The following is a 22,794-nucleotide window of genomic DNA, read 5'->3' on the forward strand; positions in this document are numbered from 1 at the left end:
AAATGTTCAAATATTTCCCAAAAATCAGAAGTTTCACTATGAAAATATATTTTTTCCACATTTTCAAACTTTAAAACGGATCAATCTGACCCACAGGACGACATGAGGGTTGATGTAATACTGTTGTACCTGCTACTCCTTTTGGCCCGGGCTCTGGCATAATACGCCTCGTAAGATCTCGGTTTGAGTTCCAGGGCTTTTGTTGCGAACTCCTCGGCTATGCCAAAATCCTGTGTTTTCAGAGAGAAAAGTGCAGTTATTGAATAGCGTTATTTGTATTTCCATTTAAATATTACATGCGGCACACTGACAGATAAACCCGGTGTGTGATCAGCTGCGTGGTTAAGCGACTAGCTGGGAGAGCGTTTGTTTTGCAGGAATAATTTGAGTCCAATAAAAACAGACTTTGTTTGCATTTTCATTATATGGAAGCGAAGATCGAAGCCGGTTTAATGAAACAGAGCTCACGCTGTAATCAGTTTTATTGACCGGGGACACAAAGGCAGGCAGAGCCGCTTGTTTTCCTGCAGATTTTTTTCTTTTTTGCTGCTCTCATCATCACTCTCAGGTGAATATTTGATGACACCAACACATTGTGATTCCGTCCTTGAGAGTGAGGTCAAAATGGCAGCCTTGAAAGTGAGATCGCGAGCATTGCTGCTGAATGTTTAATGACGGTATCGTGTAGTCTCCCTGCTGGCCCTCACTGCCTGCATTGTTATAATATGTGGATTTAGCCTGCCCACTTGTGCGTCCACTGTAAATAACCTCCTGTAGAGACACAGAGAAAGAGAGTGCACTCGGTCTGCCAGAGAGAGTGACCTTATCACATCACATTATCTGCTCCATTATTCATCGGCCACAGTGACCCTAAGGATGGCATTTTTACACAGTCTGTTAGGACGTCTGTCATCACCAGGGTGGGTTCCAAACCTGGCTCCGGGCCACACACATCTATCTCTGCACTAACAGCACACAGTTATTCATTATGTCACCACCTGCTTCCAGGTCTTGCACGTACATTCTGTTTACCAGGCAGACGCGAAATTAGATCTGAAAAGCGGAGATATTTTTACAGTGAGCTACACCAGCGCTGCCGACATTATCTTTTTATGTTGATACAGATAAATTATATATCTTAAGCAGCCATCTACCTTCCCTTCCATTCCCTAGGTGTCTAATAAACCTGCCGATGTTAAATAGTGCATGAGCAGTTTGATACGGCTGTGGGCCTTACATTGGTTTTCCTGCGGCAGCGTGAAAGGTTGAGATAGAGGGAGACTCGCAGGTCTTTGAGCCCTTTCAGCTCCTCTCCTTGCCCCTCACGAGGCAGTTTCCTCAGGGCGTATTGGTAACGCTGGCCGGCCTCCTTCATGCGTCCTTTCTGAGAAACGCACCAGAAAGAGGGTTAAGTTTTGACTCATAATCCACTTTCCCTCAAAAACTCTTTAACATTTACCACGTCATACCTTGTAGAGCATGTTCCCTTCCTCCATGAGCTTCTGCAGCAAAATGAGGAGAATGTCTGGCTTGGAGGAAGCCATAGCCCACGTAGCGTGACCTGATGGAGCGGTGCAAATACTTATCTTAATATTATCTGTCTATCCTCGTCCTGTTTGCTTCGTATCAAACATAAATCACGTACCTGATCGATCATGTGGGGCCGTTCTGTAGCCTTTTGGTTGATGAAGGCGAGCAGCGGAAGATCAAAGGAGAGAAGTGAGAAGAGAGTTAGAAGAGTGGACGAGAAACTGCAGTTGCTGCAGAAAAGTGTAACAATATGCTGAACAGCAGTAAAGCAGGCAAATGTAAAAGATCTATCTGTCCTTACGAGCAGTGTTTATTGATTGCACGTGTCACATACAAATATGAACACAGTCTGAGTAGTGGATTCAATTTTACGCTTGTTTTAGAGGTTGTATTGTAATTTCTGGAGCTGTTTAAGTGTGATGCATGATATTTGATGGTTTTGAAGATAACATTTCTGATTTACTGCTGTTATGGTAAGAGTGGTGTTTATACCCATCTTGGATCCTTTCTTAAGCAGCGATGCCACCAGGGCCGGGTTCTGGCAGCCGGCTGCTCGGTCAGAACCTCTGGTACCGTTGTTGTCTGCTCTCTCCAGCACCGCACCATGGTCCACCAGGCAATGCACCTGGCCGTGCAGTGAATAAGAACAACATATTTATATTTAAAAGTAGGTTTTGAGCAAAAAGCAATAGATCATTCAGTAATGCAGCTGATTAAATGCTGTATGCTTCACCACATCAACAGGTATTACTGATTAAGCCGTCTGCTCCTTAATGTCACTGATTTTGGAAAATTGTTCAGAATCTGTTCGTTGTAATTGGGTCAATATATAATTGTGGGGATTTTTTATAACATAGTTGACGTTTTGGCTGTTTTCAGGTCTAAAATCAACATGGCTGCCTATAACCAAACACCACATGGCATTTTTACAGAAAAGTTTCTTCTAAATATTACATATACCATAAAGTAAAACTGAACTTGAAAGTTATTTATAAAGACATTGTAGTAAGCCTGTTGGCATGACATAAATCCACAGTTGACTCACATACTACTTTAAATTAAATAACTCAGAAAGCCTTGGAGTCTTCCAGTCTTTTCTTCAGGAGGAAATGACATCATGTGGAGCAGGTCATGTGATCTGGAATTAACACACTTCCTTGAGAGGTGTTTTTGTAATGGGTAACTTAGTTCAAAGTGATTTCTCGGACACATACAATTTGTTATTTTCCATATAAAATTTGATATATTGCCAAAAAAGAAATATCTGTCATGATTATCTTAACTGAATAAAAAGAACACAATCAAAACAATTTTTGAATAAGCTCGTTTTATTATTATTTAGCTAATTAGAAGGTGGTTGTTACTAAATTTGGATGACTATTTAGTTGACATTTTAGTGATTTCCAAAATTTTTTTGTTACTAAGTGATTGTTTCCATAATAAACAATTATGGAATTTGTAAAGACATGATCATAATGAACATAAAAATGTATGCCAGATATATCCCATGGACTTCAAAAGTTCCTCAATTATATATTGACTGGAATAAATAACTGTCAAAAAGCTTGGATTGAAGATTCTCTGGATAGACTGTGATTGAAATCTGACATGCAGTACTACAGGGGAAATGATGATTATTGTCAATATTTCAGTAATTCTGATTACTTTCATTTGCCTTAAACAGCTTAAAATGATGGCTATGTGTTATGCTTTGCAATTTTCAATCAATCTACATTTCTCCAAAATCCATCAATTAAATATAGAAGTAAATACAGATAAGACTGCTATACTGTTTCCAGTTATCAACAACATAACTTCGAAACAACAGCGTGAAACCCACCGTTTCTGCGTCCCCGTTAAGGGCAGCTATGTCCAGTGGAGTCCGTCCCTGTCTGTCAGGTTGGTTCAGGTCTGCTCCTGCCTCCACCAGAAGCTGCACGGCGCCTTTTTGGCCCTTCATACAGGCCCAGCTCAGAGCAGTCAGCCCCTCTTGATCAGCAGAGGACAGGGAGGCACCTGGGAGCAGAAACGGCACAAACATTGTTCTCCGTTTGGCGCACATTCATCAAACACACTTGGATGTGGCTGCGGAAGGCGGAGACGCACACCTTTTGACAGAAGGAGTTCAACGGTGCTCATGTGGCCCTCAGAAGCAGCCAGCATCAGAGCAGTGCGGTCCTGCTTGTCGCTGACGTTGATGTCTGCGCCATGCTTCAGCAGCAACTCTGCAACCTGGGAAAAGGAGGGAATTTACTCCAGCAAAATGCGAAGCGACAGATAAAGCCGGTAACCTGGAGCCCTCGTTCTCACCTGTGTGTGTCCGTGCTTGCTGGTGCTCAGCAGCGGGACCATTCCTCGGCGGTTTGGGATCTCCAGCTCTGCCCCCCTCTCCAGCAGGAATGCACACATCTCCATCCTCCCTCTTCCTGCTGCTGCGCTTAGCACTGACAGAGGGTCGGCATAGAGATGAGACGACGAGGCGGAGAAGAATATGTAATTGACACATTTAGGGGAGAAGCAGAAGCGAGAGTGAGAAACGGAAAAGAAAAACAAGGCTGATTATTTCCATAATCTCCCTGATTCTTACACAATTGCTGTAGCTCCTCATATGTTTGGTTCATGTGGTGCACCGTGACATCTTGCTCAGGCAAAGTTTTCAAATATTTTCTGATCAGGCAAGTATTAGGCATCAAAATTCCTCCTCTTTAACACCAAAACAAACCCAAAAAGGGAAACAACAAGCAGTAAATTCTTACGGTGCCGATAACCATCCAGTATTATTTTTACGCATGGTGCTGATGCTATTCTCTGATCAAGCACCCTTTATATTATGTTTCATATGTCCTAAAGCTTCAGTGGACAAATGGTTTAATACCGCCTTCAAAATAAAATTAGAATCAAGGGCAGGGGTGTCAAACATGCGGCCAGCGGGCCAAATCTGGCCCTCCAGAGGGTCGAATCCGACCCATGAGACAAGTTTGTAAAATGTAAAAATTACAGATAAGACATTAACTACAGGCTGTAAATTTGTAAAATTATAAATTTCAAATAATTTCTAGACCATGACAAGTTGTTTTGATCATAAAGTAAAATACTAGATTGTTCATCGTTCTTTTGTATTTTGTATTGTTTTTGTTTTGTTTCCCGATTTTGTCGTTTTGTGTTTTCTTTTTGTCTCACCTTTTGTCTTATTTTTGTCATTTTGTGTTTTGCTTTATTTGTTCTTTTGTGTGTCATTTTGTGTTTTTTCATCTCGCGTGTGTTGCCTGTGTCTTTTTTTTGTCTTTTTTGTCATTTTGTTTCTCGCTTTGTCAATTTTGTCTCGTTTGTGTCATTTGTGCATTTTTTTGTCTCATTTTAATCCATTTTTTTGTCATTTTTTAACATTTTTGTCAAATTTTGTCTCTTTTTTTTGTTTTGTTTAGTGTCGTTTGCCTCATTTTTTGTTGTTTTGTTTATCGTTTTTGTGTTTTTGTATTTATTTTTGTCATTTTGTGTCTCGCTTTTATAATATTTTGTCTTCTTTTTGTTGTTTGTCTTTTTTGTCTGACTTCTGTCATTTTGATCATAAAGTAAAATACTATATTGTTCAGTTCCAGATACCTGTGACTAAATGTTTTGTGCCTTTGTTGACACTCTGTAATCTGTTTTTTGTAAGAAATTTCAGGTTGTTCATAATGTTTTGTAAAAAGATAATTGCTTAAATGTGAACTTTTTGCATTAAAACAAAGGAAAAATTAGGAGTTGTGGTTATTTATAGGTTATTTTACTGTGATTTTACTGGTCTGACCCACTTCAGATCAAACTGGGCTGAATGCAGAACCTGAACTGCGTTTGACACTCCCGATTAAGGGACTAAGAATTAGTGAATTTGAGCAGCGGCAAAGAATAGTAGCAGAGTTAGAGAAGCTACTGCTTTAAATATTCTTATTATAGAGAATATCACATATTTGTGATATTCACTGCTGTTTTGGATAAATGTAACCTCAGAGAAATAGAAATAACTGGCTTAGTAATGAAATGTCAACATGTATCCTTCACTGTCTATTTTATCTGCAACTAATGGACTGTAATCCAATGATGCTAACACTTACATATAAATCTAAAACAAAGCCAGAGCATTGCACATACAAAGGTGAATGTTTAAGAGGATATTTCATGCTCCCACTTTTTCTATGTCAAGGCTGCAGGGGACTGTGTAATAGAATTATATGGTAATGGTGCTGTAGGCAGAGATACAGGCTTCATCTGACATCCTCTCAGGAAATGGACCTAACAGAATTCTGCGAGCTGTGCTATCACATCTGTGATACGGCTAAAAGTATTACAATTGAATAACGGCTGCTTTTTGTAGCTAAAAATGTGACTGGGCAAGATATTCTGTGTGATAGATGTGCTCCATTTCAGTCAAAAAACAGAAAACTATTTAATCAAATCAACTATTTGATATCAACCAGAGCATCCTAACATCAGAACAGTGAAGCCAGTTAATGGATATGTAATGTGGTGCTCCTGTAGCGCCACTGACAAAGACCACTGTGTCTCCATGTACAGGTAAGTTAGTTGTTTAATGTGTATTCACTGCACAGAGCTCAACTGAGCCTGAAATGTAGCCCTAAAGCCCTTGAGCATGACTCTAACACCACACTGATGGACAGAAAGAGGTGAGAAAGCTAAATTTATCTGACTGATAGGAGAAATGCACCCGTTTCTCCCCAGAGTGAGTCGTGAGCGTCCATCTGCACTGCCAGCTGTTCATCTTTCAAGTCCAGCAAGCTTTTCACCACCTGCAGGAAAACACAATTTTACAGTCCTCTATTGCTGACTTGCTGTGCAGAAAACAGTCCAAAGCACCGGCAGACCTTCACCACCGAAAATAACAAACAACATCTAATAAATCCTCTGCGTCAGCCAAGGACAGGCAGCATGCTCTACATGAAGATGAATTTCAGCAGAGTGGTAGAAATGCTCTGTTATTAGGGCCTAGATGCGATACATACCTGTGTGTGGCCCACGCTCGCTGCAGCTGTAACTGCCTGCTGTGCTGCCTGTGTTTTCCCAGTCACACTCTCATTACTGTGGTGCTGCTGTGGGTCAGTGGGAATCTCTGCTCCCCAATCCTGGCCCAGCAAGATGTTGATGATTTCTGCATGGCCCTTCAGCCCAGCGTGGACCAGCGCACACTGGCCATTCTTATCAGCATGGCCCACCTGGCACAAAGGGGTACACAGAAGGACTTACAACACTGGTCCTGGCCGGTCCTGTAATACGCTGGCCTAGATCGGCCCTCTTTATGTCATCCGTCTCCCAAAATAGACCCTGAAACTGTGGTGAATGTAAAAGCAGAGCAGTTCAGGATATCACTGGTGTAAAGATGCTAAGAGACAGAGTGTCCTGTCACAGATTAAAATCTGATGTGTCCATGGTAATTATGTCGGTTACGCCCTCCAAACCCACAATTCTCTGTCTTCCTGTTTCTGCAGAAAAGACACCGACCTTGGCTCCTTTCTTGCAGAGCAGGCTGACAATGTCGGCGTGTCCGGCGGCGGCGGCCAGACAGAGGGGCGTCATGCCGCTGTCAGTGGTCCCATCGACAGGAGCGCCCATTTCAAGAAGCAGAGCGACCATCTCCACGTGCCCCAGGTGGGCGTGGACAGCCAGGATGGGAGCATGTCCTATCACCTCTGTACACCAGGTCACGCTAGCGCCACCTAGCATCAACAGACGACTTACCTAAAGAATGAAAATAAAAGAGCATTCTTCAGAATGACAGATGAAGTGGAAGAGTGTTCTTTTTGTTTTTCAGTGTAGAGCAGGGGTGTCAAACATGCGGCCCGCGGGCCAAAAGCGGCCGGCCACAGGGTCCAGTCTGGCCCTCAAAGTGTAAAAATTACAGAGAAGACATTAACTGCAAATGGTAAATTTGTGAAAGTATAGATTTAAAATAATTCCTACACCATGACAAGTTGTTTTGACTATAAAGAAAATACCAGAGTGCCCATTATTCTTTTGTCATTTTGTGTCTCATTGTTGTAATATTTTGTCTAGTTTTTGTTGTTTTTTGTCTGACTTTTGTCATTTGTCTCACGTTTTTGCCATTTTGTTTCTCATTTTTGTCATTTTGTGTTCCACTTTATTCATTGTTTTTGTATCGTTTTTGTTGTTTTGTTTCATGCTTTTGTCATTTGTGTCATTTGCATATTTTTTGTCTCATTTGTGTCCATTTTTTGTCGCTTTGTAACATTTTTGTCTAATTTTTAGTCTCTTTTGTTTTGTTTTGTCTCATTTGTTTTCATTTTGTTTGTGTCATTTTTGTAATATTTTGTCTTGTTTTTGTTGTCTTTTGTCTTTTTTAAGGTAAAATACTGTATCATTCAGTTCCAGATACCTGTGACTAAATGTTTTGCCCCAGATGCTCTGTGATCTGTAAGTTGACTTGGAAAGTTCACAGCCTGGCTCTCAGATCAGCTCAGTCTGCTGCACCTGTGTGACTGAACTCAGCTGTGTGCTGTTACCAATCAGCTGGGCGGGAATATAAGGAGGGATCTCACAACTGCTCAGATGGTTGGGGGGTAGGTGACCTGGAAGGTTTGACACCATCAGTTGGCCTTCTTATGGGAACCTAATTGTCTTTGTGTCGTGTCAGTGCACAGAACCCAGCACTGATTTGCTTTTGTTTTGGGGAATGCTTTTCTTTTAAGGGGTTTTATTTTTTGTTTGGTCTACCACCTTGGTAGATTTAGTGGTATTCAAACACACTATCCTCTTTTAGACCACAGAACCCCGTTTTCTGTTTGTTTGTGCAGTTTTTGTTAGTTTCACCCGTTGCCAACCATGGTTGATTTAGTTTCATCGGAGACAAGAGGGGGGGTGAAACGTAACAATGTTGTAATGTGTAAATGATAAACTGAAGTATAATATTGTTGAAACTGAATTTATTTATTTTATTTTATTTATTTATTTTACTGGTCCGACCTATTTGAGATCAAATTAGGATGTATCTGGCCCCTGAACTCAGATGAGTTTGACACCCCTGGTGTAGAACACTGCGGTGTGTCACCTTGATGTTAGGTGTGTACAGGTTCCTCAGGGAGGCCAGTGCAGCGGACAGACTGTCTGTGCTGCAGTTTACCCACATGGCTTGAAGAACGCTGGAGGACACACCTGTCTTCTTACTCAGACCCTGTGAATGTGTGAGAGAGACACAAACAGAAAGAGAAGGAGAGGGAGATTACGCTTGCTCAGATGAGATCTGTGGTGCAAAATTTGGAATGCCTCCCAGAGTGCGAGCAATGCATGCGAGCAGTAGGGTATACACTGTGGGTGTTTATGCACATGGATAGTGCTAATGTGAGTAGGTGATGTTAGAGGCCTGGAGTTCACTCTACACTAGTTGTACACAGTAAAGTGTAGGATCTTGTTCATGTGAAACCTTTGGGAATCATGGGTTTAGGTACTGTTGGTTCCAGTCATAAACCTACATATCAAGTAATGTACATAGTACTGCAGTTCCTGTTACCTTGAATATGTGAGCTTTGAGGATGTGGTGTCCCAGTTCCATAGTCTGCTGCCGGTTCAGTTTGCCCTCCTGTCTGGAGAACATGAACGCCAGGAGAGCGTGGCCACTCCTGCACACGTGTACAGTACATTTGTGAATCAAAAATGGCCCACATCAACAAAATATCTACTTTAGCAAAACTGATTTATAGTACATGAATGTTAAGATTCTTTTGACTTATCTGAGCCTCACCTGGGGTCACAGAGAAAGTCACTGCTTTCTCCATCAGCTCTCCACACAAGCCACTCTCTGAAGGAGGGATGACACAGCATCCGTGTGCCATCTCTGCGGCGAACCTACAAGCACAAGTGATAAAAAAGATTCCTAAGTTAAAGGCACACTTAACTGATGTGATCTCATTGTCCATCCAGACACTCAGTGCTGCCTCTAAAGCCTCAAATATAAATGCTTCACTTCACCGCATAACTAACACAGCATTCAAACCAAAAGAAGATTTTGAATCATTCTGGACTCTTTCATGCAGTTATATCACGTCTTACCATGAATCCAGCCAGGCTGTCTAATCTCTGCTGGAAGTCCTTCCACTCCAGCTCCCCCCTCACACTGCCTGCATTCAGTGCCCTGAACATTTGTTCATCAGTCAGTGGGTGCAGAGACGCCAGTGCCACATTTAGCACCGGAAGCACCCGCTCAAAGACTTCTTTATCCGGAAAGCTCACACGACACATCAGCAGGTACACCTAACAGATAGGAAGTTCTGTTAGCGATGCTATCAGGCTGCAAAAACACGTAGTTTTTGGTAAAAATAAAACAAATGGAATGTTGGAGTTAAAACATCACTTTACAAAGAATGATTTCAAAATATTTATGTAGTTTCATAACTAATTGTTGCTAGCCAGAATGTTGCTTTCAGGGAATGATGCACTTGATTTGAAAACAATCTTTAGACAAGTTTACAATGAAGCAAGTTCAACCTAAAACCCCAGAAGCAATGGGTATCGCAGTGGTGCTCATAAACTGTTTGTTACCCAAGCTTTTTGTTAAAAGGGGGCGTTAGACATCATTTCTGCACAAAATGGACCGATGATGTTCCAGTTACTTCAATCATAAGGGATGGCTTGTTTTAATTGAGAACTGTGAAAAATATATAAAATTATTAAGGCAAAAGCTCCTATACTGAAAATAAGGCAACTAGAGGAATGCCTGCAGTAAACTGTGAAATATTAAGAATAGGTGGATATCACTGGAGTTTTTGGCCAAATGAAAGTGAAATTGATTTTACTGATTGAAAATCCATCCATCCATCCTCAATACACCGCTTAATCCTCATTAGGGTCGTGGGGGTGCTGGAGTCTATCCCAGCTGACTTAATGCGAAAGCAGGAGACACCCTGGACAGTTCGCCAGTCTATCGCAGGGCTACATGTACAGACAAACAATCACACTCTCATAACTACAGGCAATTTAGAATCACCAATTAACCTCAAAGTTTTTGGACTGTGGGAGGAAGCCTTAGAAAGCTGGTGAAAGCCCATGCATGCACAGGGAAAACATGCAAACTCCATGCAGAAAGATCTCAGAAAGGCCGAGACGTGAACTGGCGATCTTTTAGCTGCAGAGGGAAAGCGCTAACCTGATTGAAAATCCTCTGTGAAAAATACCGACTGACTAATCAGTTTTCTAATCTGTGCTCTATTAGTTGCAATACCAACTGTGTAAAACTGACTTAACAGCAAATCAGGACCAAGCATAAAAACATATTTCTGCATCACTAACTGAATGCACGTAGATTCCCATGGCAACTAGATGCATGCAGTTTGTGCTGCTGTAACTGCACGGCTTCATTTAGTGGCATTACTAACATGTGGCTCAATAGGTTGGAAGATGTAACCCACATGCTCAGCTGAGAATCTCTCATTGAAAGCATCGTCAGAAAAAAGGATTAAAGGCGCTTTTAATTGCTGATTTTAAATCCCAAATTCTGTACATAATATAACCTTCTTCAGAGCAGGTTACCTGTGCAGCATCGGTTGCCATGGTGATCTAGTCAGGTTAAAAGAGAGCCATCTTAAAAAATGTAAAACTCCGGCTTTAGACTTAACATACCTCCTTAACCCATTAATCTCACTTCATCGTACAGCCCTCTGGATCAAAGCAAGCATCCACTACAAAAGGAAACGACAGAAGCTAGCCAGCATGTCGGCTTCCTTTTTTTTTTTTATCCCAACATGGTTTTAAAAGCTGATGTGTCACATAACATTAGATACTGTGGATTCTCAATCTTTAGAATATTAATAACCTTCTTGGAAGTTTACATGCAACATCCATGGTAGCAGCAATGGCAAAAACAAGAGCAAAGGAACCAGTTCAAAATGACTGGTGTAAGCATTAAAGACACTTTATCAAGAATCTAATTTGACTAAATTGTCCATATTATACTTCTGCATGCGGTACTGCTTTTAACTGGCACCATCCTCTACCAAGGGCTACACGTTTAGCACACCTTTATGCTCGCTTTTACACATTCATTATCCAGAAATTTAGAACATTACATTTCTGTTTACCTCTGTTTGTACAGCAACACCTGCTCATGTGTTGTCCTAATTTATACTGATGATTATGTAACGGCAAAATGCATCTGCCATTTTACTTTAGTCGCTGTGGGCTATTTTTGGCGCTCTGCATGAAGTTTTTGATCCTGTCATTTTCTATCTTTTACTGATCTGAGTTGTGTGTGGCTACACTTTCTGCTCTGTTCTTGTGAAAATCATGCCTGAACAATATTTCCCTTGCCTGTGTACCGTGTGTGTGGATTTTGTGGATCTTCAGCCTCGGGCAAGATGCCAGTTCTCAACAGAAAGCTCACCAGGACGACTGAGGACTGTTAAGTGCTCGACCGTGGACTTGTCCACACACCCAAACACACTAAAAGTTGAATCTCTTCAACTCTAGAGAATTAAATACTGTGGTTTACACATTAAGTGAACTGATAACTCAACCATTGCAACCTTTTCGGTGTCCGAGCACACTATACCACAAAAAGTAGCAGATACTACATGCTCCAACAATGTACCCATCAGGAAACGACCAATATGGGTTTATAGGAGCAATACCATCCATCCATCCATTCTCTATACACCGCTTTATCTTCACTAGGGTTGCGGGGGGTGCTGGAGCCTATCTCAGCTGACTCGGGCGAAGGCAGGGGACACCCTGGACAGGTCGCAAGTCTATCACAGGGCTACATATACAGACAAACAATCACACTCACATTCACACCTACGGGCAATTTAGAGTAATCAATTAACCTCAGCATATTTTTGGACTGTGGGAGGAAGCCGGAGTACCCGGAGAAAACCCACACATGCACAGGGAGAACATGCAAACTCCATGCAGAAAGATCCCAGGCCCAGACTGGGATTTGAACCGGGGATCTTCTCGCTGCAAGGCAAAAGTGCTAACCACTACTTCACTGTGCAGCCCCAGGAGCAATACCAATATTGAATATTTTTAATCAAGGAGACTCATAGCTGATATAAGCAACCAATATACACCTTGAGTAAAAATGAGTGAAAGAGTAATCCTTGGCTTTTACGTGACTGTTTAAATGACCCAGTTTTTCTGCACACTTGAACCATATGGTGTTGATGTGTGACAGCTGACTCAGTATGTGGATATATTTGCTTCTTTAAAAAAAAAAAATTAAATCATAATTTCAGCCTTTTTAAAATTAGCAGAGCTTCCAGGTAACCCTGGCAACAGCACAATATCTCTGGGGACAAATAGCTCTTGCTTGCTGGATATCTGACCTCTGACAGTGAGACAGGCACGACCAGGTAATTTCCTCCTTTCAGAGCCAAGTGGCCTTTGTGGAATAGATCCAGGGTCAGCTGAAGGTAGAGGATGGAGCCATGGCTGCGTGTTGACAGATGGCTGCTGAACTTGCTGAGGAGCAGCGGATCGGGGGCAGAGCCTGTTGGCGTGGTGACGTTCGTGGCAACCTGGGTGCTGCTGCTGACCCGGTGATGGATGTAGTCACTGAGGTCAGCTCCCAGATCACTGCTGTCTGGCAAGATGTCCAGAGAAATGCCAGAGAAAGGAAGAAGGGTGGTGATTTCCTGCAGTAGAAGAACACGGCCAGATTATCAGTGAAGCACCATTAAATCTAATGCCACACTCAGGCACAAACACTTTAAATATTTAAAGAATTGTAGGTAGCGTGTCTTTGGCGCATTAGCTGAGGACAAATTAAAAATACTAAAAAATCAAGACCCATTCCTGAGATGCTGTTGCCTCTGACTCACGCAGTGCCATGGGATACAGTACAGTAAATAGTGTGACAATGACTCAAGCTCCAACATTGCTCACAGGCATCTCTCAGATTCACATTTCATCTCCTCTCTTGCCATCCTCAGCTGCTTAACACCGGCCAAAACCAGCTATGACTGATCAAAAAAAAAGAAGCATGTTTTAGCAGCTCAGTTCCTCATTAACGAAGACTGACATTTTGGTTCAACGACCGGCAATTGACTTGTCGTCACGGATGGCGCTCCGCTTAACCCCTTCGTAGCACTCCAATGCGAATTATCCAGGTTGTTATACGAGAGTGGAGCACTTCCTGTGTAATGGCTGGTTAAAAAGGAACAATGATCCAATCAGCAAGTGTGGATACTGCTAGAGTGGCATAACAGCTGTACTTTCATCTTTAAATTTTGATACTTAATGCTTGCTGACTTCAAATGCATCACCAAGAAAATGACCCCAAATGTGTTTTGTGTATTCCGAAGCACTAATCCAATTATGTAACCAGCTGGCTGGCTGTCAAGCTCCAGACTCCCAGCAGACTCCCAGTAGTATTACCATCCATTCAGGGCGTAATCCGTGCAGCATTTGGAGGCTTGGCTTTGGCATTGGACAGATGCGTCCGCTGTTTGGTGGGATTACCGAACGGATTGAGAAAATGCATCAGACTAGAGAGAGCACCGCTGCCAAACGCCACACTGTCTTAACCATGGCGGTAAAAGCAAAACCTAAAACTACACAGTGGGTAGAGGGAGCAAACACAAAAGAAGCAGGTTTTAGTAATACCTCTGTGATTTGGGTAATGTGAGGCAAGGTGAAACTTAATGGGGCTGGTTCACCCAAAATACACAGTCCTGTTTTCTCACATCAAGTTGTAGCTAGCTATTAAGGTACTTTTATTTATCTACCTTTAACTAGCAAAAGTAGCCAGTACTCATCTGGCATAAAAGCGCTGCAAAAGTACTAAAAGTTCAATAACAAGTGATGCAAAAGAAAAAAAAACAAGAATCTACATGTGAGTGAACTATTATTTGGACAACTGAAAGCGGTGAAAAATGACATTTAAATAATTCAGGAGCATCTTCTTCCAGAAACAGTATACTTGTTTCTGGTTGCGGTAATAAGATCTCCAAATTATCCAGCGCAAATTCTGGAAATACACTTCCATCCACATTAAGAACACCGTTTCATCAATCAGCAAGTGGCCAACTCTGATTCTGTACCAAAAATGTCCATGTCAGATTTATTTATAAAGCACTTTTAAAGGCCTAAGGCCAACCAAAGTGCTGTACAGTAAAATAAATCATAACAATTAAATGGCATTGTGCTCCCAAAGGATTTCCCCCAAAGACCAGCATTACAAAAGAATTTGCTGTAAAACGTTTACTGGGTCACCATACTTGTGGAAAAATACCACTCACTGCACTGGACTTAATGGATTTGGCCAGGGAGAGAGACACAAATGTGTGGAAAGAAACCAGGAGGTGGCCTCATGTTTTTTTTTTTTTTTTGGTTGATCTGCACAATGAGTAATTATATTTAAAAAGAATAGATGGCATCTTGGATTCCATTATCAGGTTTTAATAATAGTCTATGACAACAGCAATACACAATAATCATCCACAGAATTAAGATATTTATCATCTCAATCAAGGGCGTTAGTTTGTTTTTAAAAGTGGGGGGGATGGAGACCACAGCCATTGTCAGATGGAAATGCACACACTGGGTGGCGTGCTGGGTAATTGGGAACACCGGGGATATCCACGGTGGGCCGCTTTATTGTTGGGCTGCTCCAGTCATATAATAATAATAATAATAATAATAATAATAATGCTTTAAATCATGGGTCTCAAACTCGCGGGCCAACTGCGGCCCGTGGGACGATATTTTGTGGCCCTCTACTTGAGATCAAAGTTTAGCATTGGTGCAGCACGCCTGCTTTTCTCAAATGCTTCCGTGTCGTTGGTAAGACAGCACTTTGAGAAAATGTCGAAGAACGGTGGCAAAATGCCACAAGCTGGGCACAAACTCACAACCACCGCCCCAAAGACGGAGGCTCAACCTGTTGAGCTATCAGTACATGCGGGTAGAGGGGTCTGTGGGCCACTATAGTACTAATTCTCCCGGGCCGAAATTTTGCCCCTGCACGCCTCTGGTCGGAGCTTCCACTTGGCACGGGCGCAAATTTAGCATCTGCACATTTTTTTTTAACCTCACGAAGGTGTGCTGCATGTCTGTGCAACTCTCGGCCGAGTGCGGATGGTGCGTTCAGGAGCGTCGGAATTTTCTACACTGCTGAAAATAACTGGGTTTACAACGGCTTACATGTGAAGAATTTGAATGTGTTGGAGACAAAATGACCCCTGACAAAAAGTGGGGGGACACATCCCCACCGTCCCCCCTTAAACTGATGCCTATGATCTCAATATAATGCCATGTTTTGCTGTGAAACCTTGGGTCCTGGCCTTTACATGGATGTTGCTCTGAGCACTGAGCATGCTGAAAGCGCATGAAGGCTCTAACTTGAACCAGAAAATTCACTGCCAGTGTCCCGGTGCCAGACACCACAGGACAACACCAGGTCCTGTCACAATGGTTCAGAGCCGTTTTGGCAGCACAATGGGGACCTAGACAACATTAGCCCTGTGGTTTTAATGCTGTGGCTAAACATCTTCTCACATGGTCACACCTAAAGACAATTTCTGAGTGGTGTGGATGAAACCAGAGCACCCAGAGAAAAACACCCACCCGTTCACTTCCCTTGTAATGCGAGATAATAAATAAATAAATGAGTTTTAATGTGGGTGTACCAGCCATTAAAGACAGGTGTGAGGTGTTTTAGTGGTCACAATAAACCTGGAACATAAATAATCTCACTCACCACCAGGCCAGTCCTGACGGTGACCACCAACTTGAGCCAGAGGGGGAATTTGGAGATTATTTTGGTGATGAAGGTAGCAATAGTGTCCCCATAGTCTGGTTTATGGAATTCAGCCTCGTTAAGACTGTCAACCAATATAATGTATTCCTCGTCAGGTAGCCTCCGCTCTGAATACACAAAGAAAAAAAGAGAGCACAAACAGACTGAAGCACAATAAATCATTGCACACATTTCATTATTTCATTTGCCTTGCAAAGAGTGCATAATGGGGAATCAAAGAAAGAATGTGTGGTGGTTTTTATCCGAAGCCTTTTATGTATAAAACTGGTCCATCTTTGTTTTCCACTACAGAATATATTAAGAAAAGCACCAACTGCTGATATTGATTGTAATCTGCTGAAAGGGGCCAGAGGCCATTGTTGTTTATTAGCTTGAAACAGGACATATCCATCATGTTTCACATCATCTAAGCTGTCAAAGCATCTGTGAGGACTTGTGCACTCACGCTCACTCACACGAGGGCTCTCCAATTTTTTTCTAACCTGCTTAATAGAGATGGAGTAGACAAAACACTCCTCTACTCAGACTGTGGAGGGCCTGGCCATAATAACGCATCAATCTAACCCACTGACTGTATCATGAGAAACTGAGCTGGCTAATACACCCATAACATTCAAAGCCTCCCCCAAGTATTTGTGACCTTGAAATCCCGTGGGATGCTGATGATTCACTCGGGCTAAAATAACACTCATCATTTTCCTATGTAAATGACCAAGCATCTGTTTCATACTCTCCAGTGTTTCAAATCTTTGACCTTAACAAGAGAAAATAATCTATGAGCCCATCATGGAGTCATTACTGGGCTATTTCACACAGGAGATGGGCAACCAGCACCCTAATTGCAGAGTGAGGGGAGCAGACAGTTTCCCACCTTAACAGATACTGTTTTAAACTTTAAAAGGTCTTTAAATTTGAATATCACATTTGTCTTAAAGTGTGTGTGGACCTCATTACCCTTGTGCAAGCTGGCTATGGGCTCCAGGACACCCTTTCGAAAGGCCGCAATGGGGTCTTGAACGCAGGAACGCAAGCTGAGTATGTTTTGTAAGTGAGGCTCTTGTATAAGCAGCTCCCTGTACGCGGCGAGCTGCGGCGCTCTGGCCAGCAGGGCGGCGATGCTGTGCACAAACTCGGGTACAAGGCAAGTGTAGGTGTTGTCAGCCTGACAGAAATGGTAGGCTACCACCTGGAAGGACAAAGAGGAAGGTGAAATTCAAAGCTGCTAACTAAATCTTTATGTTTTACAAAGGTATCAGGACCTGGGTCTAACTGACAGAATTGTAATAATATGGAAAATATAGTGTAAGAGGAACGTATTGAAACAGTGGGAGAAGACATGTAAGAATTGTATGAAGCCAAGTAATTTTCCCAATGCATACAGAGCAGGAGGTAAAAGAACAGATCATTGTAAAGTTTGTTTGGCATGTCAGTGAAAAAGGGAATAAGAAGCTATTAAGAAAATTCTAAAAAAAAAAAAAACCTCTTCTGCTGTTTGTACATTTTAGCAAATCTCGATCATGAAAAGTCATCTTGTTGTTCCTGTCTGCAGTGTGCAGACAACAATCATCTTGATTATTTTAAAACTGAAGAAAGAATCTGAAACTGATCAACATGAGCCAAGATCTAAAGTCAGGAGTTTCTATTTTCTTTTTGTTCAAAACAAATTCGTGGACATTTATCCTTGAGGCATATTTTGTCAGTTCTGTAAAGAGTGCAGTCAACTGATTGCAGCTTTGTGTGTACATTTCTTCCATTCACACCGACTGAAGAACGACTGAGAAAAATTGTCGCAGTGTTGTCTGAAGCATAAACTGTCAGTTAGGGGAGAGGAAAAAACATTACTGCACAAATTCAGATGCTTTCTGTGTTTGTTCAGATGAATACTCTGCGCATATTCCTTGAAGAAAGACATAAAAAGGGAGAAAAACCATCTCTAAGACGGTATAAAAAAGAGAGGCTACAATGAAATAACACAAATACATAAGCACACAAAAATAAATGCAGACATCACACAGGGAGATGAGTCATAACATAGTTTCCATTCATGAAACTCAGCTGGAGCTCCATTCAGCAGATGACTGAAGAACATCTCTAAAGCAAACACGGGTCTTTTTTTTTTTTTTCAAGCAGCAGCCTGAAAGGTAAAAGACTCTGAGGAATAAAACTTAAATATATATTGAGAACATAAAGGCAGTTATCTGTAAGCTTTAAGTGCATTTTTTTGCAGAAAAATATGCACCTTAACCAGTCACTCAGGGCTTTATAGATCCCAGCCTCGACCTTCACATACAACATTATCAATGATTTTACATTTGAGCATGCATCCTCGCAATCACAAGTACTCCGACTAGTTCCCATGGAAACTCTTATTGAGGCCAAGTTAGTAAATTTAGAAGCTTCCATGTCATCCGTGTGATGCAGTCAGCTGCATGTTCTACATGTACTCTTGCGTTAAAGCCTCGTATCACAGATGTGCAGCCTCGTAGCTCTTTCAACATAAGGAACAATGCTGATTTGCGTTTATGTCTTTGAAGTGATCCCTCTTAAGTCTTTTGTGAAGGCTTGTAAAAGTCATAGCTCCCTGCAGTACTGTTTGTGATGCTGTATTACATTACCATACTTACGAGTCTTGTGAGAGGGGTGCAGGAAACAAAGCAGGGCTATCAAAACACCTATGAAATTTGATAAATCGAAGGGCATTCCTGTAATGCAAATGCAATTTCTTCCCTTTGTCTGTTGTAACTGCAGGTGAGTCAGCAGTCTGCTCAGCACAGAGTAAAAACTACGCCGAAATGTGTCATGCAGTTATGTGATGTTGCATCTTTGCAAGGACCAAATTGAGATTTTATTTTAGTCTTTGAGAGTAAAACATTGGGAAAGTGTGGAAATTTTGGCTACAACTTACATTTTTAAAGGTCTGTTACAACCCAGATAGCAAACTATGGGTGAATCAATGTTGAATCTATGTTGAGACCTAACATCGAAATTATACAGAAAGCGCAAGGTTGATAAAATATTGAGTCAACGTTTGCTTTTCAACCATAAATCACACTTTACCCAGATAGCAAAAGATGTTAAATCAATGTTGAATTAGGGTTAAGAAGGTTGAATTGTGGTTACGGTTGAAGACTGATGGTTGGATCAACGTTGATTCAACAACATTTTGTCAACATTGAAGTTTGTGTTTAAAAGATACCATTGAATCTACGTTGTATTTTGGTTTAATTAAAATGTTTGACAGGTCAATGTTTAATTAATGTTGAATCTATGTTTGCAAACATGTAATCTATGTAAGCAAACGTTGACTCAACATTTTATCAACCTTGCGCATTCAGTATAATTTCGACGTTAGGTCTCAACATAGATTCAACATTGATTCACCCATAGTTTGCTATCTGGGAAGGGTCTTGGCTACATTCAAAGTCAAGGTTAGCATTTAGCCTGTAGCTCTGATTTCGTAATTGCTTATTTGAATTTTTGCAGGGAGATGAGAAGATCGATTCCAGTCTCGAGTCTAAGCTTAAAACAGACACTGGAAACAGGGTGAAACCGCTAACTGTTATCAACATCCGCCTACCAGACCCTCTAAAGCTCACCAATAGCTCACTAACAGGATGAATCTTATTCATTTTGCACCAAAACTAAAGTGAAAAAAATGGAAATTGTTGTCATTATGTGCTGAAGTTGCTCTCATAAGCAAGTAACTTTTTTTGGCTTTCTGGCAAACTGCTCCAAGCCAAGAAACAATCTTTTCTGAAGAACTGTCCTTTTTACACATCTATGCAAATTAAACAAACGATATAATATGATAATTAGTGAGCGATGGAGGTGTTAGTAGGTGGATTTTGAGAGAGTCAGGCTTGGTGTTTCCCTGTTTTCCATCTATAAGCCAAGATAATGGCCTCACATTTAACAGACGGATATGAGAGCGGTGTCAATCTTCTCATCTGACTCCCCTGGAAAAGCACATAAGCACATTTTCTGAAATGATGTGATATTGCTTTTAGGTTAGATTTGTGGGAGAAATTTGCAGTTGCGGGCCCTTGCAAGAACAGAAATAATAACATGAGTGTGCTTTGAGTTACCTTGGCAGCTAGGCATCTGACAGCCTCCTTCCTCTGCGCTGTGCTATCGCTTGTTCCTGCAGCAGCACTCTGGTTGGGCTGGGAATCGGCTGGCTGTTTAGAAGCTGCTTTTCCTTGCCTATCCCCACCTGAACGGAGCGCAAAGCAACAACAACAAACACAAAGCTGCCATTTACACTCGTTAGATGAAATCTCAGGTGTAAGTACGGGAATGTCAGACGTGAAGCCGATAAAGAAGCACAATTAAACTGCTGCAGTTAATTAGTGGATCTGTGAGCAAGACTGGAAACCCCGACACTGAGCGAAACCACATTAGATGGATGCACGAGTGTTTGTTTCAATGACCCGCAGCACGGATTCCTCGCACCTCATGCTATACCCTCAGTTAAATTTGAATTCAAATGACAACATACAATACAGGTATCGATAAATAATGCAAATGTGCTGAAAAATGAATGGCACCCTGCTTCTTCTGCACTGCTTTGCCGTCAGCCTGTAAACTGAACAGTATGTCTTATTGTACAACAGGATAAAGGCTGAAAGCAGGTGATGTAACGAAAAATCTGCATCTGTGGCCATTCTTACTTTTACAACACCAAGCATGCCACATTTCATTTTTAAAAAGCAGCATTCATCATTCGTTCATGTATAAAATCTTTTCGAATGAGAGGTCGATTTCTTTTTTGTTGATTTTTCTCTTTTTTTCCCGGACAAAAGAGCAGTGCCAGTGCCACTCCTGACAAGGAAAAAAAACAACAATCTCACTCCTTTTACACAACTGCAATCAGCAGAGAAACCTCAGGGGAGAACTTGAAAGAAGAGTACGTGACCCAGTTACTAAGTCTTGCCCAAAAAGCAATGTTGCTTTCAATACCTTACAAAAATCTGACTTTACTTGAGCATGCCGGAGAATGTATGAAGTCAACTTGTAGCATTCTGCTGTGAATGTTTGGAGCAGGACATAAGAAGCAGATTGCACTGCTGGGAGTAAAAACAGGAGTCTTACATTTAGGGGAGGAGCCGGGACTGTGAGGGATGATGGGACCTCCCTGTGGCGTGCGCATACCGTGACAGCTGAGCGTCACCAGCCGCCAGATGATGGCGGTCTTGCCGGATCCTGCGTTACCAACAATGACGGCACCGCGCCCCTCACAGCTGCTCGTTTTTCTCAGGACCTCCTCCAGACGTGTAAAGAGCCAATCCCGGCCGACGAAAGGCGTTTCCGCTGTGATGCCGGGGACTTCAAACAGCAGCGGTTTAAGCATGATATCGGCTTGTTTGAATGGAACCAATCTCCCTGGACAGTGGGAGAGGACAGAGTTAAAGCTACGTGTGAATAGATGAACTGAGGTAATACTGGGGTAGTGAATCCACGTGCCACACAAGGTCCACACAAGCTATATATACACACTGATTTTTACCCCAAGGTGAAGCCACAAAATACCTTTGGCGTCATCACTTGTGCGTCCAGCTGTGTTGTGTTTGCGGACAGAGCTCCTGTGCCCAGCAGCCCTTTGGTTGTCCAGATAACTCAGATCCTCCAGTCGAGTGGAGCTTGTTGCTGCAAAGAGAAAACAGGTGGGGAATGAATTCAAAGTGTGAGAGCGTGAGGTGCAGGAAATGTGCAAAGATACACATGCACACTGCAGATCCTCCAGTCAATTATTGTATCCATGGAGACGCGAGACATAAACAGCGTTTGCTCTTCATGATACATGACCTTGAGGAGACAAGAGAGATGAAAAGAATAGAAAACAACTCCTCTCCCATCTTGTAATCTCAAGCTCACATGAGTCTGAAATGTTTCATACCGTCTCACACGTCAGGACATCAAAATTGTGATAATCAGTGGAAACACATCGCCGGCTGTAATGCAAAAATGCATCAGCTGTCAATAACAGGATTAAACTCATTAATGCAATGACCAAATGAGCTGCACACAAGCCAACATGAGAGATAATAAAGAACATGTTGTACTGATGGGCAAGAAACAAAAAAGAGAGTTCTTTACTCCCACATTTGCCTATCCACCCTCCCACTCACACTACAGAGATTACAGGTCAGCCAGCCTTACTTTCTGCAGTTTTCAAGATATTAAGCTGAGTCTTTAGTCCAAGATTTTGTGAAAAATATGCTTTGGGCATTTTACTGTATCTTGAATTTGGCCCTCTGCAGAAAACAAAGTCTATTTCTTTTGTTATAGAACATCTTTATGCAGTAAAACACAGAGACACAAGAGAAATGGAAGAGCCAGTGCAGTGTAATGCAAACTGAACCGATAGTTCTGTAACTGATACTATCTCTGAAACATTTCAGGTTTGTAAATGTTGTTGACGCTGTGTCAGAGAGATGCCAATTCAAATTTACTGCAGTTTGCAATGTATTTGTGGACGAAATATGCTGGAGACAACATTTCTC

General features: G+C 41.8%; 1 protein-coding gene across 1 annotated transcript in view; it reads right to left on the reverse strand.

Moving 5' to 3' along the window:
• Nucleotides 1-22,794, reverse strand: part of LOC110952088 (protein TANC1-like) — a 40,910-nt gene that overhangs the window by 2,715 nt on the left and 15,401 nt on the right. Inside the window, exons 8-28 of the mRNA XM_051937437.1 lie at nucleotides 21,821-21,937; nucleotides 21,383-21,673; nucleotides 20,377-20,504; nucleotides 17,246-17,477; nucleotides 16,232-16,398; nucleotides 12,858-13,166; nucleotides 9,589-9,789; nucleotides 9,281-9,384; nucleotides 9,050-9,158; nucleotides 8,591-8,713; nucleotides 7,027-7,263; nucleotides 6,531-6,740; nucleotides 6,236-6,317; nucleotides 3,841-3,974; nucleotides 3,639-3,762; nucleotides 3,371-3,546; nucleotides 2,023-2,155; nucleotides 1,646-1,675; nucleotides 1,470-1,561; nucleotides 1,238-1,384; nucleotides 130-230 (exon numbers count right to left, since the gene is read on the reverse strand). Of these exons, the coding sequence (XP_051793397.1) occupies nucleotides 130-230; nucleotides 1,238-1,384; nucleotides 1,470-1,561; nucleotides 1,646-1,675; nucleotides 2,023-2,155; nucleotides 3,371-3,546; nucleotides 3,639-3,762; nucleotides 3,841-3,974; nucleotides 6,236-6,317; nucleotides 6,531-6,740; nucleotides 7,027-7,263; nucleotides 8,591-8,713; nucleotides 9,050-9,158; nucleotides 9,281-9,384; nucleotides 9,589-9,789; nucleotides 12,858-13,166; nucleotides 16,232-16,398; nucleotides 17,246-17,477; nucleotides 20,377-20,504; nucleotides 21,383-21,673; nucleotides 21,821-21,937 (3,247 nt within the window). The remainder of the gene's footprint in view (nucleotides 1-129; nucleotides 231-1,237; nucleotides 1,385-1,469; nucleotides 1,562-1,645; nucleotides 1,676-2,022; nucleotides 2,156-3,370; nucleotides 3,547-3,638; nucleotides 3,763-3,840; nucleotides 3,975-6,235; nucleotides 6,318-6,530; nucleotides 6,741-7,026; nucleotides 7,264-8,590; nucleotides 8,714-9,049; nucleotides 9,159-9,280; nucleotides 9,385-9,588; nucleotides 9,790-12,857; nucleotides 13,167-16,231; nucleotides 16,399-17,245; nucleotides 17,478-20,376; nucleotides 20,505-21,382; nucleotides 21,674-21,820; nucleotides 21,938-22,794) is intronic.

Source organism: Acanthochromis polyacanthus, chromosome 2 (genome assembly GCF_021347895.1).
Source record: "Acanthochromis polyacanthus isolate Apoly-LR-REF ecotype Palm Island chromosome 2, KAUST_Apoly_ChrSc, whole genome shotgun sequence".
NCBI classification, from domain to species: Eukaryota; Metazoa; Chordata; class Actinopteri; family Pomacentridae; genus Acanthochromis; species Acanthochromis polyacanthus.